Genomic DNA, 19,400 nt, shown 5'->3' on the forward strand with positions numbered 1-19,400 from the left:
AGTCTCAGATAGACAGACGGCAAACAAACTATAAAAATAAGTTTGCCGTCTTAGGTAGATACTTATAGAGTTAGAGTGGACTGTAGACCAATAGGCTAGGTAGGAGGTATGGCAAGGAGGTAGGTATAGCAAACACTATTTATGAGAAAAGTAAGTAAGTACATCAGAAGTTAGTTAACTGATATCCTTAACCAAACGGATAACGCATTCAATTTCAATTATTTTTATACGAATAATAATAAAAATCAGTGTACAACAATAATTCCCATTACACAATCAAAAAATGCTATATTATATGTACAACTAAGTAAGTTCTATTTGAAAAAAAAAGCAAAAAAATTGTCAGGTGTGGGGTTCGAACCCACGCTCCCGTTTGGGAACCAGAGCTTAAATCTGGCGCCTTAGACCGCTCGGCCAACCTGACAGATACGAACGGCGTGGTTTTTACACCAATTTAAAAATGTATACAAAACTAAAGGCAAACGAACTGATTGAAAAGTTAACTCGAGCTTCGTTTATAAAGAAACTAAAGAATATTGTTCCGAAAATCTTATAGCAAGTACTATGCCTTAAACTTGAAATCAATAGCAAACAAACTGCAAGTTTGAAATTTGAATAGAGGTTGTCTTACCAAATTATATTATTGTTTCAATTTTATCAAATATTGTGTTTACTATTAAGTATTTTTAAATGTATTAAACACCATAAAAACAAATAATATTGTAATGTGGATCGCATGAAAAATGTATTAAATTAAAGTTCAATAAAATGTAATGGACTACTAAATCAAGGGTTAAGAGACTATTAGCTCACTATTGATACGTTAAATGCTAACTCAGCATAATCACTAATTAGTAATTAGTATTCTAATATCATAATATTATATTGGTGTTTTTTTTTAAATATTTTTTATTGAGTTGCTCTCTTATATAATATTTTACTGTAAATAAAGTACTCCAAAAAATGTGTCTTAGGTACTTAATATTATCAAGTACCAACCTTAATAATATGTATTGAACCGTTTAATTTGAAACAATAATAAAACATTTGAATATACAAAATAAAATAAATAATAATTCAACATAAAGTATGGTTATTGGTTAGTCAACTTAAGCAAATTAATTGAACAGTCTAACTTTATCTCAAGTATATTTGATCTCTCTAGTATTAGAGATCAGAATACAAAACATTTAATCACTTACTTTCTTAATTTAAAATAAAATACCGAGTTATCACAATTTTCAATAAAACATAATTAAAGTTGACAATGCTTTTAAAATATAAAAATAAAACAGTGGATTTTATTATTATTTTTTTTTTTTTCATAAAGTGAAAATAACTTACTTTCAACAAAAATATTTAAATATAATATGTAAGAAGGTAGTTACGTAAAAGAAGACACTAAAAAAAGTAAAACAAAATTAATATTGAGAATGATAACATATTAAGGTGTATTTAGTTTTATTTATCAAGAAATTAAATCAAAAAAAGTATTGTACAGTATTTACATTTTACATATTAATAAATTGGAAATTGATTATGTTTTTGAATACAAAAGCCAATCAGCTCAATTGGCTTTTGTATTATTGACAATCATTTACCAACACGCACGAATGCATCATCAATGAGTTCTTCATCGGTAATTGAAGGAGATGCTGAATGTGGTGAAGGTACTAATAATGGTGATGGTACAGGAGATTTGAGAATATGTACCGATACAGAGGGTGTCGTTGCGTATGTCGTAACAGGAGTAACAGGCTTTGGTTGATATACAGAGTTATTCGGTATTTCCTCTTTTTTTTGCGAGTAGTCTTTACATTCTGACATTTCAACAGTTGTATCAGCTTTTGGGGTATGGAAAGAAATTAAAGGTAAGTCAATTTTTAGGCTACTCAAAGCAGATTCTTTGGGTTTAAGTCTTTCTTCAACTGTCGTAACTGTTATACCAGGTAATGAATTTAATCGTTCTGTTGTACTTTTTTTCTGGCAAATATAATCACCCTGGTTGTACTTTTTGTCTACATCGCTCTTCTTGGCCAAATCCATGGGTTTAGAAGTATCGGCTTTTGTTTCAGTACATCTTTTTTCGTCAGCGTTAGCTCGAGCAGAAAGTTTTGGAATTTGAAACTTACTCGTATCTAATTTATGTTTAATAATACTCTCGACAGGATTAACTACTTTTAAAGATTCTTCATCTTTAGATGTTGGACTAGATTTCCTCATCTCAGCTCTAGCAAAAATAGACTTTTCACTTCTTATTTTACCCGATCCAGATTTTACTTTGGTTACAGTCAAATTTGACTTATTTTTTGGTACACTAAATGATTGTTTAGATTGAGAAGAACTCGGACCAGGTTTTGGGATTGAATAGGTAGTCTTTTTACTATTTAATCCACTGAAACTTCCAGATTTTGGTCCAGGTTTAGGTGAACCAGCAACCGAACTTTTTTGTTTTGATTCCTTTGTTCTTGTTTTATTTATTGTTATCTTCATTCCATCAGAACTATGTTTTACCTGGTAAGAGTCGGGATTTTTCATATTTATATTTGTATTCAATGCTATTCCTTTATCAAAAGCTTTTGGAGTAGATTCTTTATTTTTAGGTACTTCAGAATCAACGGAGTAATGTTGAGCAGTTTTGTCTTTTGACAAACGGTCTATCACAGCACTTAGCTTGCGGCATTTCATTTGAGCTTTATTTGAGTCAGGAGGAATGGGAGTTCCAAGATCTTCAATATCACTTTTTTTAGAACTTGATTTTGAACTTTTAGGACTTTGGCTCAACGAAGAGTTACTAGAAGCATAACTTCGTTTTTCCTTGTCCTTTGAAAATTCTTTACTCTTTTGCTTTGATTCACTTTTTGGACTATGAACAGACATTTTTAACGCAGACAAACTAGGCTTGCCAGAATTTGACTTTGGTGAAGTTACTGTATACTTATTAGAATTAGGCAATGATACACTGCTAATAGATAAAGTAGGGGATGTACTTTGTTTTAATTTTTGAGCTGTTCCCAACTTCATCATCATAGTACTTGAAGGTAACTGATTTGAAGCATAATCACTTGGTGATGATGACCGACTGGAGTCTGACATTTTAAGAGACCCAGAGTGTTTTTTTAATTTTTCGGGTACATTGGTTTCAGTCTCCAATTTTCTTTTCCTTTTCTTTTCTATTTTACCTTCAATATCTTTTTTACTTTTCTTAGACTTCTCTTCAGCTATAGTCTTAGCAGAAATCGGAGTAATAGTTATAGAGCTAGGTACATTTGGTATGGGTATAACTTCAATATTTGGCCTTCTGTCAACAGTAACTTGTGGTAATATTTGTGGAGAAGGAATAGAACTCAAATCCACAGCTGTTATACTAACTGAAGGCGATTGGTGTATTTTATCTGAAGTAATGTCTTTTTTGTCTTCGTCTTTCATAGAAACTAATGCTACATCTTTAGCTGTCATTTTAATAAACTCTTTAACATCATTGAGATCATGAAGATCTGGACCATCATCATCAATTTCAAATAATGATTGACTGGATTGTTCAACATCTTCATTTATAGTGTCAAATTCTCCAGAAACTGTGGAACTACTTTTTTCCACTGAGTCGTCACTTGATGTTTCTATTATGACTTGACCTGTGTCTGGAGGAGGTTTTTCGTCTTCACCTTTTCCATTATCATCTGCTAATATGCTTATTAGTTCTTCAGTTTTAGTTGGTGAATTTTTTGGATCAGGTGGATCTTCTTGAAGGCTGGCATCCCTAAAAGACGACTGCTCTTTTTGTTCTTCTTGATCAACATCCATTGGAAACTGATTAAAATCTATATCAGGCAAAAATGAGGGGTCTGAAATATATTGGTCCAAATCTCTTTGAATCATGGATGCTGGAAAACAATCAAGAGAACTAGCTCCATCCAAAGGTTCAAGTTTGACATCTAGATCAGATGGAAAATCAGGACCAGCTGAAGGATCAGCAAAATGTTGATTTAAGTCAGAGCTATCCCCTAAATTGTTTGATCCTCCAGTTCCAGATAAATTATTTTTAATATTAGTTTCAAGGCTTTGTTGGTTTTCTCGTTCCCACGTTTGAATAAGACTTCGCATTGTTATTGGAATTGAAAAACATCTAAAATAATTATAGTTAGTAAATTGTCTTCAAAATTTATACTAAAATTTAACTACAAACCTTTGCAGTACTCTACTCGCAAATTCAGGTGAAGTTAAAACCGATTCACCGTTTGTTTCTGATGAAGATGTGTAAACCTGACACTGCAGTCTAGATATATCAGATAGATCAAATTCAGCAGTTGCTAAACTTTCTTCAATTGGATGTTCAAATGAAACAACTAAATGTTGCCATGACATTTCTTCATATGCAGCAATTTCAAATACTGTTGTATTGAACATTTCTGGAAATCAATTTACTATATATTACAATAAACTATAATAACAAAGTTAAATATTAATAGAACTTACCCTGCTGACATTCTGGACGCACACATGAACGAATCAAACAATTGAATAATGCTTGTTGTCGGAGATAAGCTATAATTCTAGTTACTTGAGATGGATGAGTAAACTTTATGTTTTGTATAAATACACCCTTTAGATTGGAATCGGTCAAAAAATAGCAATGCTGCTGATCTGGTAATGTCTAACAAAAATAAAACAACAAGAATAAGTAATAACAAATAAAAAGAATAAAGATTAGTATTATAAATATAGAAATAGTATTTTACAGTTTTAATTGGGAAAAAAAAATGCAAAAGTATAAAACATTAAAATATATCAACTATATTATGACTAATTAATTTAAATGATATACATAAATTCTGTGCTAATATGTTATATATTTATTTCAACATAATATTGTGATTGGGAATATTTGGTAAAATTGAAGCTGATTTTAAATATAGAAAACATTTTATTTAATAAAGAAATTGAACAATTTCATCATGTTTTAAAATTTAAATTTAAGTACCACAGTTTAACAAAGCTTTAGAATTTTATGTACCTCAAAAATGATAATATGTCATTGCATTCAACTTTATTATCACAGTATTACTATCATGTATCATGAATCGAAAGAAGTACGGAGCTACATTATGTATTTAAAAAATTTGACATTCTTATTTTTATCTCAGTAAAAATAAATAAACAAAATTAACAAACCAATAAAAAATTGGTAAATATAATAAATAATTACTGATTAAATAAAAAATTAAAATTAAGTTATCTATAGGTATATAAATAAATAATAAACTATAAAGACTACGGCAAACAATATATTATGTTGTAAAATATTGAGATATTAAATCTTTAAAAGAAATTTAAGTAGTGAATTACCTACATTAATTTTTTATTTAACTTACAACACTGAGAGGTTGTGAACTTGGTTCAATGATCATTCCAAGCAAAGATCTAGGTGCAGACATCTCTAAATCCATTTCAATAACAGATTTTATATTTTCGGCTAGTTGGAGACAAATCGGCATTGGTTCGTTTAATCTCAATACAAATACTGCAGGAAGAGTAATACTGTTTTGAACTGTAAATGGTACAAATATTGGTGTACTAAAAAAAAAATATTTAAATATGATTATTAAATTTATAAATAATTTGTTAATATAAATATCAAAATACTTTATCCCAGTTGAACTTCTAGAAGCACTTAATAATGAAGTAGATTGAACATTAGTTGTGGTAGCTGCTTCAATGCACACCGTGGCATAACAACCAACATCAAGAGTTTCCTTGTCTAAATTCATCATAGTATTATTTTCTACATCCAATAAATCATAAGGAGAAACAAAAAAAATTATTTTCATTGGATGTCCTATAAAAATTATAAATTTGAATTAATTTACTAATCACATTTTAACTGCATATTAATACATATTATTTAATTTAAGTACCTCCTCTTCTAGGTTTAACTACTCCTAATGGAGTCTTATGTACCATTGATATCAAATCTTTATGATAAGTGTAATGAACTTGGGCAAAAGTTTCTAAATCAGCTTCTAGAGTTTGAAGAGCATTAAAAGCACGACACTTAACCATTTTATCTGCATTCAATTGATAAATAGATGCTAATCCTTCAAGTTGAGATGTAAAATCAGCAAAGTCACAGTTGGCAAGACTTTTTATCAGATCAGCGCAACTCTAAAAACATAAATATTTATCAAAACATATATTTAAAAGAAATATAAATAAAGGTAAATAAATATTGATACCTATCAATATTAAAGGAACACACAACACAATTTTTTCTCTTAAATAATTATTGTAGACAAACTTATTAATACGATCTAGACAAAATTTGAAAAAAAATTATTATTTTAGGAGATAGGTATTGAAAAATTTAAAACAATCGCAAGATATCATTAAGCCAGAAACCACACAATTGTCTATCTTATATAATATTTAAAAGTTTCCAGATTACTTGGCCTGTTTTTACGGGCAAAAGTAGCCCACTTCATGCGATTATTTACCAATTGGCAATTGGGTTTTTTCCATAGTTAATTTGATATGTATTTTTGTGCTAATGATGATAGTGAACCAACATTTTGCATCTTTTTCTGTTTTTAAAATAGCATAAGCCTTGCTTGTAAAATTGCTCGTAAAATGTTTTTTAGTATTGAAAAAAAAATTGAATTTCTAGTTTCACTATAAATTGTCTTCAGAACAAAAAAAAAAAAAAAATGATATTATAATTTTCAAATCAGTAAAATATTATTATTTAAGATGGAATCATTAAAATATATAAGATAGATGATTGTGAGGTATCTAGCTCAATAATATAATGAGGTTTTTTTTTATTCCCCATAAATCAATGAATAATGTGAATAAAAATTAAAAACCTAGTAGATATAGCTCTAATAACTATCATTATTCTAAGAAATTAAGTACTTAATACTTATAAGCTAAAAAGAATTATATTTTGTATAGTGTACTCTAATACTATAACATAATATTGTATAAGGTAAATTAATTAATGATAAAATATTGATGCATACACAGACTTTCCTTTATTGGTTCTTGAATATAGATAATAAGTTATGAGTTATTTATAAAAAGTATATTAAACGTTAAGTATAGAATTTTAATAAAAGATTTAACATTAAAAGTTGATTCAAAATTACTGAGCAATAGTAGTAAATAATAATTAGAAACTACATTATCAAATGGTATGAGATTACGCGTATAAGTAAGAGTGTGAGTTGAAATTCAATGAGATAACAAACTATATCATTATTAAAAAATTAAATAAGTACATTATTAAACTAATTTAATATGCCCATATATATATTTATTTATTTATCAATTTTTTGTTTTCTTTTACATCAAACTATTAAAGAATCAGAGTTTTTATTGTTTGTTGTATCATTACATTTTAGTTTAATTCTTCTAATTTAATATTGTATGAAACAAGAAACATAATAAATAAATAAATAAATATTTAATATGAAGATATTGTAGAAATAGTATAATTAATTATTGTACTTGTGGTTCTGATTTTCCATCATGATGAATCTTTACATCTTTTACTCCTCCATTGTCTTCTAATATAATTTCCAAATAAAACATATCTGAAGAAACAAATATATCTTTACCAGAAGGTCCGACAGTAAACTTTAAACTAAAAAAAATATATATATACATATTATTAAATTCATAAATATAGAATGAATAACAAAATACTAATAATGTAATATTATAGCATAAAAGTGTCAATAATAAACATTTAAAGTTACCCTAAATGCCTGCTGACACTGTCTAAACGTTCAATCATTGTCTGCAAAGTAGTCACCTTGATATTTTGTTGTAGTAGATCCAGAGATTTTTGAACAAGACATTTTTCATTTGGATCTACATTAATACGTTTTTCCTAAGAAAAAAAAACATGATACCTATATTAGTAAGATTTCTATATTTTTTTAGTGTTCATAATAGGTACATCATAAGATACATTATATAAGCTATACAATATACTTAAAATTTAATTTTAATTATTGATAAATTGAATTCCAATGTTTTAATATTAAACATAGTTAATTCTCATAACCTCAATCACCATATGTAACCACCAACAGGGTACAGTCGACTCTCAATAATGTAAACCTTCGATAACTAGAAACTTTTGGTAATTCAAAGTAATTGCTTGTTCCCTTAAAAATCTTGCAGTTATTTGAATATAAACAATGCATTTGAGTACACTTGTTAATTTGTAGTAAAAATTTAGGGAAAACTAGCCTTCAACACTCAATAATTCGAAGTTCAACACTCATCCATTCGAAGTATATTCACCAAAATGTATTTCTTATAATCTCATTGTTAATAATTTAAAACGTTTTAAATAGGTATGTAAAAGATTGCTTAAATAACAATTACCTACGTTAAAGTATATATAATTATTATAATATCAAGTTATACAGGCAGTTACTAGGTAGTTATTTATATTAACTTGAATCAGGGTTGTATAGTTCTAATCACTCTAAAATAATAAGTATAATACTAATAAAGTAGGTACACAGTATTATAAATATTCGAGGCTATTAATATTAAGCTTAGTTAAAAATAGGGTTAAAAATGTACACAGGTAATGGGCATCAAATAAGATTTTCTCCAAGACCCCATTTCTGTAAAATAGGCCTTGATTCTAATACGAAAATCATTATAGTTGTTCATAGATATAAAATACTGTTAAGTAAACGTTACCGATGCAAAATGCAATCAAACGTAAATACTTAATAACTATTTGTCAACTCACCAGTAAAGCCAGTTTGATGTTTTTAATAGAGTCCGTCAACGGTTTGTACTGGGACTGGAGTGCTTTGCTCCGCAACTTTTCCATCATCAACTGCATTTGAAGTTTTCTCGATTTATCCTCTGATATCCCATTGTGCAACAGGACTGTGGCCGACATGAATACCAAATGATATGTTACTTAATATCTCAACATTTCCCTACGTTCGTTATCGTTGACTGGAGTCTAGACCACCTAAGTGGCCGAAAAAATACTAGCTAGAAATCTAGAATACGATCTTACCTGCTGACTGTGTGGCGGCGTTCATGATCGTTGAAACTAGTTTCGAAGAGAAAGGGAAAAATCGGCAAAATACTTAGACAGAGCGAAACTGGGACACGCTTTTCAGCAGCTGATAGTTGTACGATAATAATAATAATAATAATAATAATAATAATAACGTATTCGTAGAAAGTAATAAAATTGTAAATGAGTAATGAATACAGTTGTATAAACTTCGACACGTCTTGTATATTCACTATATCAGTCTTCTTCACCTCTTGTATTACTATAACTTAATATAAGGTTTTTTTTTATTGTTGTTTTTTTTTCTCGATAATATGATGTTTTTTATAACCTCAAACTTTATGTTTCTTAAGGATGTAATTCTCCGGTACACCGAACCGAGCGCCCTCGTACGTAAACACTATTATCGAAAAAGGTTTATCAATTTTGTGTTATCAATAATAACATAATGAATAACGGTATGGGGTAGAATTGTTGAAAGTCGATCGGGAAGGAGTGCCGAGTGTCACCAGTGTTCGATGTTAGTACTTAGGACTTAGGGTACTCACTGACCCCAGCGACCTTATTTAATACGTATTTCTAGTTGCTAATACAATTTTAAAAATCTCTAAACAACCTAAACCAAGAACCTACCTACCAATTAACAGTAACACATTGACGTGTCTCTTTATCGGAAAACAAATTACGATTTATTGTGAATCGACGTTGGTGTTATTATAAAATATTTGTTTACTAATATTATACGGGTTACCATGGCGACCCATAATAATATGAACAACGATGATCTGCGAAGACTATTAGGTAAAGTAATATTGTATTTTTCTGTATGACTTACCTAGTTCACGTACATTTTTAATGAATACTTCATATACAAATCTTTTAGATTACCCATTTGTTTATAATATTATAACAAATTAAAACTTTACAATTTGTTGTTAATTGTAAAATTTAAATTTAAAACTGAAACTTATTATTTTATTAAAGTAATTTTGTCTTATCAATAATACAATATGTTTTTCGAGTAAGTAACTTGTTGTACTGTGCTTTTTGATGTGTATAGTATATTATTTCATTCCTTTTGAATATTTGTAGTTGCAGTGACGTTCGTGATTCTTTTACCATAGTTTTATTGTTTTAAGTATAATCACATATAGGTACTTAGTAGATATAGTACAGTATAGTATAGTATACCTAGGTATAAATATCTCATAACAAATTTTAATTATTTTGACTTTCAATTCCCGACACTAGAGTTTAAAAAAACTGCTGAAAATAATATCCGGTACCCCTTCAAAATTAAAAAATATATTTATTAATTTATAATAAGTTGTAATAATATAAATTTTAAGCACATAAAACCCCTCAATTTTTAGAAATTCTTTAACGATCCTTAAAGATTTCTATGGTACCAGCTATACACGACACACCACCCACCCACGTATACGGTATACCTACAGTAGTTACTACAATCTAAATATGTTTTAGTTGCCGCTTCTCATATTACACACCTCCACAATGACACATATTAATGATATTATATATAATTATTTGATAAGGACATGTATATACCTAGTTCCAAAATTATTCTTGAGTAATTCGAATATTGTCGATTGATTTGATGTTATAATCCGAAACCGAAATGTTTCCAAAAATTGTGTACATGCCAGGGCGTGTATTGTGTGTCTGGCTTCCATCTAAATTAAAAATATAAATTAAGCATATTGTGCATAATCTACATGTACTTAACATATTTTTGAAATTTTGTTAGATATTTGTATTTTGTTGTAATGGATGTTACTTTTTCGGAACTTGGCACATAGTATGATATAGAAATATTAAATTGTGGTGGGTAGTTAACAATAATTATGACAACATACCTATAATTTAAACTTAAATTTCTAATAAAAAAAATTATTTAAACCTATTTTTAAAATAGGTAGTTAGAATAACAATTGGTTTTATTCGTATTATTAAATTGCCCTGTTTTCGAGATTAATTTACGATGTTTTTATAAATTATATTGTCTATTAACATTATATTTTATATTCTAAATTCAATGTTATTTCGTGCGGTATTATTACATTTTAATATTTTTTACAGTCGTCGGACACACCCCGATTTTCTGTAAATACATATTATTTTTGGCCTTAAATTTATCCGTATAATTCAGGGGCGTCATTTGGGGGGGGGGGGGGCAGGGTGTGCAATGGCACCACTAACTTAAAAAATGTTAACAATTGGCCTGCCATTAATACTCCAATGTGCCGCCATAATTAACTTATACATGTTTTCATATATAGGTAATATAAAATATATATATTTTAAGTTTTTGTTTATGTACAGTAATGGCATTAACTGGTTGCTTTAACTGCTTATAAGCTTTTAATTCTTTGAATTGCTAGCTATTTAAAAGTTGTATTAGTCGTTATGAGTTTCAATTAGAATTATAAAAGGGAAGGAAAGAATATTTACATAGGTTTGCATAGGTTTCCTACATTTATATGTATATATATAAATATATATATTTTTTTAATGGCCTGGTGAAATGTCAAAATTGGCCTGCCTAAAAGTTTGCACGCCCAGAAAAAAAACTGAGATGACGCCCCTGGTATAATTCATAATACAAACATATACTGATATACCTAACACATGACACATGTTAACTATATACATATTGAACAATCGTTTCATATCGCCATACCGTGTGCATAGTGCATAATGGTTTATGTCATTATATTTATTATCGGTACGGAAATGATAAAAACGTATGTTTAGCAACATCGATAACACGTTTTGTATATTATATAGGTACAATTCATATGAAATGTTATTTTTATTTTAAAAGGACGCTATATTATACACCCGCATGTGTTTTCTCCGACTTAAAAATGTTTAACATATCAAAAACTGTTTCGCGGATAATAACCATTCAGGCTGTAGTCCAAGCTGGCAAGCTAAGCCACCAAATGTTCACACTTTAAAGAGGAAATCATTTACTGTGACCCATTGTTTTTATTTTTTCAATATCTGAACTATAAAAAAAGTTATTCAAGTTCCCTAAACTCAAAAATAATGAATTTTATAACAATAAGAAATAAGAATAGGTTAAAACCTTTTGTAAACATTTGTTTTAGAGTTACACCAAATAAAACCAAAATCGACTTTGGCAAAAAAACGATTTTGCGTAAAAATTCCCGTTTTTCCTTAATTTTTATGTGGTTTTTTCTGGCGCTTTTGAAAACTATTGGGCATTTTGACCTCCTCAATGGACCAACTAGATTTACTTTGCCATCGAATAAGATACAACATTATTTAATGTTGATTGGTATAAATAAAACGTATATGATTGCATTACAGTTATATATATGGGGCCCTAAACAGGCCTCCGAGGCTGTTGCCGCCCCCCCTAGTCCCCCCCCAAAGTAGGGATCTGCACAAACATTGTATCTTCAGTATTTGTATTATGTCGTGGAATTGAATCCATTTTGTCTCCTATATGTATCGGGAAACAGAGTGTTGCTGTTTTGTCGGTCTGATGTAAGTTCAACAATATAATACTAGAATATTAATTCTGATTATCAAGGCTGGGCAAGTTAATGATTTTTTTTGACTCAGTTAAGTTAAGTTAATATGCACCAATAACAAAAATTTAAAAGTTAAAAGTTAATTTAACTATAGGTTAACTCAGTTAAGTTAAAAGTTAATACACAATTTTTGTTAACTTTTTATTAAGTTAAAAAAAAGTTAATTTGTTTATACAACGCTAACATACTTAATTTTTTCCAACCCAAAACTAAATTATAGATTATAGTGTTTATATTTTATACAGTGTTTCCATATTAGTTAAATTCGAATTATATACATTTTTTACTTTAAACGATCCACGGTAAATATTTTTTGACATGAAAACGAAATATAGGTACTAAAGTAGTGAAATATGATAAAATTAAAAACAAAATAAATTAACTTAACTTACTTCTGAAAAATTAACTCGTTAATTTCACGTTAATTAAAAAAGAAATTTAGTAAGTTAACAGTAAGTTAAAAAGTTAATATAAAATTAACTTATTAACTTAACTTTAACTTTTTAACTCGTTAATGCCCAGCCTTGCTGATTATGACTAACTAAGAAGTCCTTACAGTAAATTGTATTTTGCCCACATATCAACCGACAACTGTGATATACGTCATCCTATGTATTTATGTACAAGTGCAACAGCAAATTCAATATGTGAACTGTGAATTATTAAATTCAAGTACCGTACCAATGTCATAGAAGGATGGGATTAATCTTTTTTGGAATTTGTTTGTTTAAAATTACCTATTGTAGGTATTATAAGCTATATATTATCGTTATACTAATAAAATACTTACAACATACTTATGCCGGGTTACACAAAACATTGAATGAATCAATAATGGGCTAATGTCCCTTAAACAAGATTTAGTGGCCCACGATTGGTCCATTAAATTTTTAGTGAAGCATTCAATTTAATAAATTGTTTATGCAGCCCAATATTGATTAAAAGGAAAGTGTTACAATTTTTTGACATATTGTTATAAAAAATTTGTATTTTATAAAATTAAATCTTTGAACTCTTATGAAATTAAATATTTATAATCGATTTTTGAGATTTTTTGTGATAGTTAGATAAGTAATAATAACATAATATGGACAACCTTGTGTTCAATTTTCCGGTCGTATATACTATTATAGTATAATATCAGTTTTAAGGAAAAAACTTCATCGTTTTCCTATTAGTACCTATGTATATTATAAACACATGTAAATTCCGTATGATATTGGTTTTTACACTTATAAAATGCTGAGTCTTGGACAAACATTAGAATATTATATTACATATATACCTATGCACGTAATAAGAAATAACTAATAATAAATAGTCGTTACTGTAATAATTAATATATTACATTGCTTCATCATTTTAAATTGTGTTTCTTAATATTTTATTTTTAAGACAGCTATAGGTACCTATTTAGATCAGCTTGAACTCGTAATTACCTATTATTTGAAATTTTCAATTATTTTAAAAAACTTATGGAATTCAAAATTGTGTAAGTATGAAAATCAATTCCTATATTCTTATATCCTATTAATCACATAATATGCGTACATATCCGTTTTTAAATGCAGGTACCTACTGTACATAATAATATATTATAAATGTTTTATTATAAACAAGTAAAATTCAAATTTTGTAACCACCTGTCTCTATCAAAACATAACTAACGAGTGACATTGGGCTACAAGGTTTTACACTTAATAAGCTATTATTGTGAGATCTAAAACCAAAATATTAACATTGAAGTTTATAAGATTTAATATGTGCTAAAATGAATTACGTGATGAACATTTTACTTGTAGATTAGTATCTACATAATGTAATAATTGAGTTATTAAGAAAATAACTAATTTAACTTGCAAATGTGTAGATACCAAGTTATGTGTGCTTTGTAGCAAATTACATAACTAAATTTATAAAAATTATCACAACATTATTAATATAAAAAATATTTGACAATGACCTAGCTCCATTATATTTATATTATATAATATATTACTCTAAGATTTTAAATTAGTCTTGCTTCAAATGTGATAAATAGTTAGTAAGTGTTCTTTATTTATTTCTTATACTTAAAATATATTAAAAACTTAATCTCTTTTGTATGATGTCAGTTATAGTATAGGTACGTAATACTTATATCTTTAAATTCAGCGGGTATTTTGGATATATCAAAATTTACCCATTTATTTTTTATGTTAATGGCTTATTTTACGATTTTAAATGCATATTTAATCTTTTAATGCATACTTAGGTGTTTATTTTAGACATTTTTGAAATAATCACTAGATAGTATTGATAGTAGGTATATAAAATAAATATTATATTTTTATAATTTTGATTTACTAAATTAAATAAATTAATAGGCATACCCATTACCAGTGTTCGGATTAGATAAGTATTTTTTTATCTAGATAAAGATAAAGATAATGCAACTCAAATGTATCTAGATAGAGATAAAAGATAACTTAACTCATATTTATCTAGATAAAAAAAAGATACAATTATTTTTTAAATGGTTATAAATTTTAGTATATTTTAGTTGGGCACTAGGAACATAATAATAATTATAATGTTATAAATAAAAATAATTATTTATTAACCATAAACTTTGTTTGAGAATCTAGATAAATATTTAAAAATTTGGTACAATTTCGTGATATTTATCAATAAAAAATGTATCTAGATGAATTTATTTAGATTAGTAGAAAAATTATCTAAGATGAACGTTTGTAACTATTTATCTAGATAAGATAAAAGATGAACAAATAATTATCTAGATATTCATCTAGATAAATTTATCTAGATAAGTCCTAACACTGCCCATTACTTGTAGCCTGTTTATGTAGGCTCGTTTTCCCAAATATATTTGGGAATTAATTTTTTTCTTATATTCCTAGATTAAAACTACTTATAAAACAGATATTTTAAAGAAATGTATTTATAGAAGCATTGCATAATTTTAAATTTATTATTTAAATTAAATATTCAGAAAATAAAGGTCTTGCTAATTTTTGATTGCATATTTATTTGTTTTCATGCGTATTTGAACATTTTAGTGCAAAATATATTTATGCATACTTAAGATTTTTTAGCGCATGTTTGGTTTTTTTAATGCATAAAAATCTACTCTAGTCATTGCTTACGTCTGGTTCTGGATATCATGTAAATAAACATACATCCATGTAAGTATAATAGGTACCTACTTATAGGTTCCCAAGGAAATGTACAAGACGAATGCCTAATTATTTACCATTTGCATAATATATAAATATTACCTATTCCATATTGTATTTGTTTTCGTGTTAAATATATTGTTCAAGTATTAATTACGTTAGTAGTGAATGTCTTAATGTCTACGTGTAGATAACTGTAAATAGCTTTATAGACATTGTTAATTTATATTTTATGTGTTGAATAATTCAATTTTTCGTCTTAAGGTAAGCATATTGGATAAGACACGGCAAAACTAAATATATATATACTGTCGTTCAACAATGTCGACGTTTTGTGCTGATGGTCTTATTCCAGCGAGATTTTTATGTCTCGTTGCTCACTTTATAATGCTCGTCATGGCTTTAAACCATAGGGTAAGACATTAAAAAAAAACGTTATGCCAAATCAAATTATAACATACCAATACATCATATTAGGTATAAAACGTATGTAGCGTTGACTTCATGTCTATTGATACCAAATATTTCAGTAACCACGCAGAAACACACGATTAATATTTCTAGTTTCTACAATACAATTATTATTTATCACTGAATTGTATTTAAGGTACATACTACATACGAATTTGCTTTATAACGCATCATCTCAATAGTTGTTCATTCCCACACGGGATTATGAATTATGATCGATCCAAGGTGTAAACGCTCCATTTATTATAATATTATGCGCAAATACTGAAACCTGCCACGTTGTTCCCAACCACTAACGTTCAATATTGATGTAATAATATGACTATTGAGATATATAATCAATTAAATTCTATTTGTGTATCTATTGACGCACATTATAACTCACTGCTCTGACATAAACAATCAAAGTTATTGTTCAAGGACTGAAAAAAAGAAAAACATTAACGTGACGTCATAGCTGACCATATAAAAGTATTATTTTTTAAAATCATAATCATATGATTTTTTTTAAAATCATAATCATATGATTTTTTAAATCTCATACTAATCTGGCTGTTTTGATTAGTAGTTTCAAATATAATAATATGTATATGTATGTAATAATAGTGTAGAGTATTCGAACTTCGAAGTTATATTATGTAACGACACACAGTCTGTATAGCAATAATTAATTCCAGACTTATATTGAAATGACGTGTGCAACATTTTTTTATGATAATATATTAATATATACTGCAGACACTTAGTCAATTTTGCATATTTTTGGTAACAATGCTTTTAACATTTTAAATTTAATACCGAAATACATTATCTAATCTGTAACCCAGTCCCTATCGTCCAACCCGGTATTATTATACATATTACTCTTAAATATTTAATATTTTTGTCAACGCTACATTACTTGATTACAATTTGGTATCACGTGTAAAATTAATTAATTACGGTTTAATGTAATTTTGAATGGTCACAATTACTTAGGAGCAAAATGTAAAAGCCTGTCTACCATACGATTATGACAACGACCTTTACATGGAACAAGACAAAAGGTAAATTAAAAAAAATGTTATATATATACGCATATTATGCGCCTACCAAAAAAGGAATTTTGTAGATGATGGTGTTTGTTGGTTTATGTATTGCTTTAATTGATGCAATTTTTTCGTATCGTATAAACTTTTCACTGTAGACATTAAAATATTTAATTTAATACGTTTGGCACGGTATTAGGTCATGCCTCGTCGTTATACTATGATAGTTTTTTAAAATATTAATCACGATTTATTAATATTAAGGGTAAAGAAAATATATTATATTATTATAATATTGACACCACATAACAGAATTATGCCGAAAAATATCATTAGCACACTACACACATCTCAGCTATGTTTTGCACATAAATAGACTTTCAAGTTTCAATTGTGAATATATCTTTAAAAATGTATTGAAACATTTTCAAGTTTTTCAATTTATATTTATAAGACGCGTCCAGATGAAGCAGCTTTTGACGCGCGGCAAATACGCGTCCATGCGGTGTAGCATTTGAAAAAAGTTTATTCCGCTACTAATTACTTATACAATTATTTAAATACTTAAAAATTAAGTACTGATGCCTCGCGGCTTTGCCAAACATAAATCAACACACACGTGGCATAGTTGAGTGGCACAATCCACGCGGCTTTCTTTTGATGTTAGGCCGATCGGATATTTTGCCACGTGAAAAAAAGCCGTGGAAAATTTATTTATGTACCTATACATACTCATCATGCCGCACGGCCGTGCCATGCGGCAAAAGCTGATCCGTTTTGACGCGCCTTTATGTTGTAAAAAATTCCAAAACTGTAAGGCAGTAACTGTTATCTGTCGGTACTCTTTCGTCCTATGATGATAATTCTTATAATAATATAAGCTTTTTAAAGTAATTACTGTAATATGAATTTAGAAATAATATACATACCATGTTACAATGTTGTTAGTGTATTACTTTGTTTGGGACAGTGTATATTTGCTAATTTTTTCCCACATAAATAATAAACTGATATTTTGTATATACACATGTTTTTTTTTTTTATTGAATTTCACTACTTTACATGGAACAATTCTTAATATACACTGCATTGAATTTAATAATAATGACATAAAATGCTTGATTTTCTTTATTATAAATATAGGTAATTTATTCTTTACATCCATATAGGTTGATGATTGGTTACACACTTTCAATTGGGTTCATTGGTATCGAAATGTTTGGATTTATGAGTGGTATAACAATGTTTTCTCCTACCAACGGTTTTATATGTATCCTTTTTTCTTTACATTTTGTGTATATTTTTGTATCAATAATAATTAACAAATCTGTTTTTTCTTAACTTATCCAATCTTAGCTATGATTTGCCATGGAGTGGCTACTATGATGATGTTTTATTTCCTTCAAGATTTGTGGAGTTGTGAGATGTTTTGGTCCGTGTTTTTTTTATGCAGCATATTGCCGTGTTCGATCGAACTAATTATGATATGCTATTCCTTTATAATGAAAAAATAATGATGTTCTTATGAAAAATTAATTTAAGTTATTGATATATATACCCATCTAATATGTACACTTTTTAACTTTTATATGGAACGTTTTAATTATAATAGGTATGACTTATTATAAAATTGACTAAAGTCAAAATTTGTATTATATGCATTTTATTTTATATTAGATACAATTTTGAGGATTCAAAACCTTAAAAATATATTGTTAAAATAAATTATAAATTATTTAAATTCAGATTAATAAACATATTATCATTATAATAGTTATTTTTTACTTGTTAACGCATGGTTAGACGAATGATTTATTGAGTTATTAAATAGCGCTCAGCATTTTTACTTGGCTATTATAAGTTGGCCATTTAGAAATATTGAAATAATCCAAAGAGTATTTCATATTTTACGTATTTAAATTATGATTTGTTTCTTATACGATTATTCGTGCACAATTCGAAACAAAGTTGTTGTAAAAATAAAATAAAATACTTCGAAATTATAGTTTAGTATCAGTTATAAATAATCAAGCCGGTAATATGTTCGTCAATCTGTAACAATTATTATTATTTTGCATGGAATTCGTGG

The 19,400-nt window shown here is 27.8% G+C and overlaps 2 protein-coding genes and 1 non-coding gene across 5 annotated transcripts; 1 reads left to right on the forward strand and 2 right to left on the reverse strand.

Annotated features, from left to right (window-relative positions):
* Window positions 1–340: 340 nt before the first annotated feature.
* Window positions 341–424, reverse strand: TRNAL-UAA. The gene has a single exon. It is a non-coding gene; the product is annotated as a tRNA-Leu (tRNA).
* Window positions 425–1,421: 997 nt separating this feature from the next.
* LOC100164397 (mediator of RNA polymerase II transcription subunit 1) lies at window positions 1,422–9,359 on the reverse strand. Of its 2 annotated transcripts, XM_001952828.5 has the most exons (10): window positions 9,050–9,359; window positions 8,771–8,913; window positions 7,755–7,888; window positions 7,504–7,639; window positions 5,916–6,162; window positions 5,644–5,836; window positions 5,373–5,574; window positions 4,477–4,654; window positions 4,187–4,409; window positions 1,422–4,126 (listed from the first exon to the last, which is right to left on the reverse strand). In XM_001952828.5, exons 1-10 carry the CDS (start codon window positions 9,072–9,074, stop codon window positions 1,594–1,596), a joined length of 4,014 nt encoding a protein of 1,337 aa, XP_001952863.2. In that variant the 5' UTR covers window positions 9,075–9,359; the 3' UTR covers window positions 1,422–1,593. The 2 variants fall into 2 exon arrangements, with proteins under 2 accessions (XP_001952863.2, XP_029347316.1); XM_029491456.1 differs by lacking the exons at window positions 7,504–7,639; window positions 7,755–7,888; window positions 8,771–8,913; window positions 9,050–9,359 and adding an exon at window positions 6,234–6,304.
* Window positions 9,360–9,518: 159 nt separating this feature from the next.
* Window positions 9,519–18,901, forward strand: LOC115034440 (transmembrane protein 107-like). Of its 2 annotated transcripts, none has more exons than XM_029491458.1 (5): window positions 9,519–9,853; window positions 16,077–16,226; window positions 17,262–17,329; window positions 18,481–18,581; window positions 18,668–18,880. In XM_029491458.1, exons 2-5 carry the CDS (start codon window positions 16,134–16,136, stop codon window positions 18,823–18,825), a joined length of 420 nt encoding a protein of 139 aa, XP_029347318.1. In that variant the 5' UTR covers window positions 9,519–9,853; window positions 16,077–16,133; the 3' UTR covers window positions 18,826–18,880. The 2 variants fall into 2 exon arrangements, with proteins under 2 accessions (XP_029347318.1, XP_029347319.1); XM_029491459.1 differs by lacking the exon at window positions 9,519–9,853 and adding an exon at window positions 10,036–10,073 and having other exon boundaries at window positions 18,668–18,901.
* Window positions 18,902–19,400: the final 499 nt, after the last annotated feature.

This window comes from Acyrthosiphon pisum, chromosome A3, assembly GCF_005508785.2.
Source record: "Acyrthosiphon pisum isolate AL4f chromosome A3, pea_aphid_22Mar2018_4r6ur, whole genome shotgun sequence".
Lineage (NCBI taxonomy): Eukaryota > Metazoa > Arthropoda > Insecta > Hemiptera > Aphididae > Acyrthosiphon > Acyrthosiphon pisum.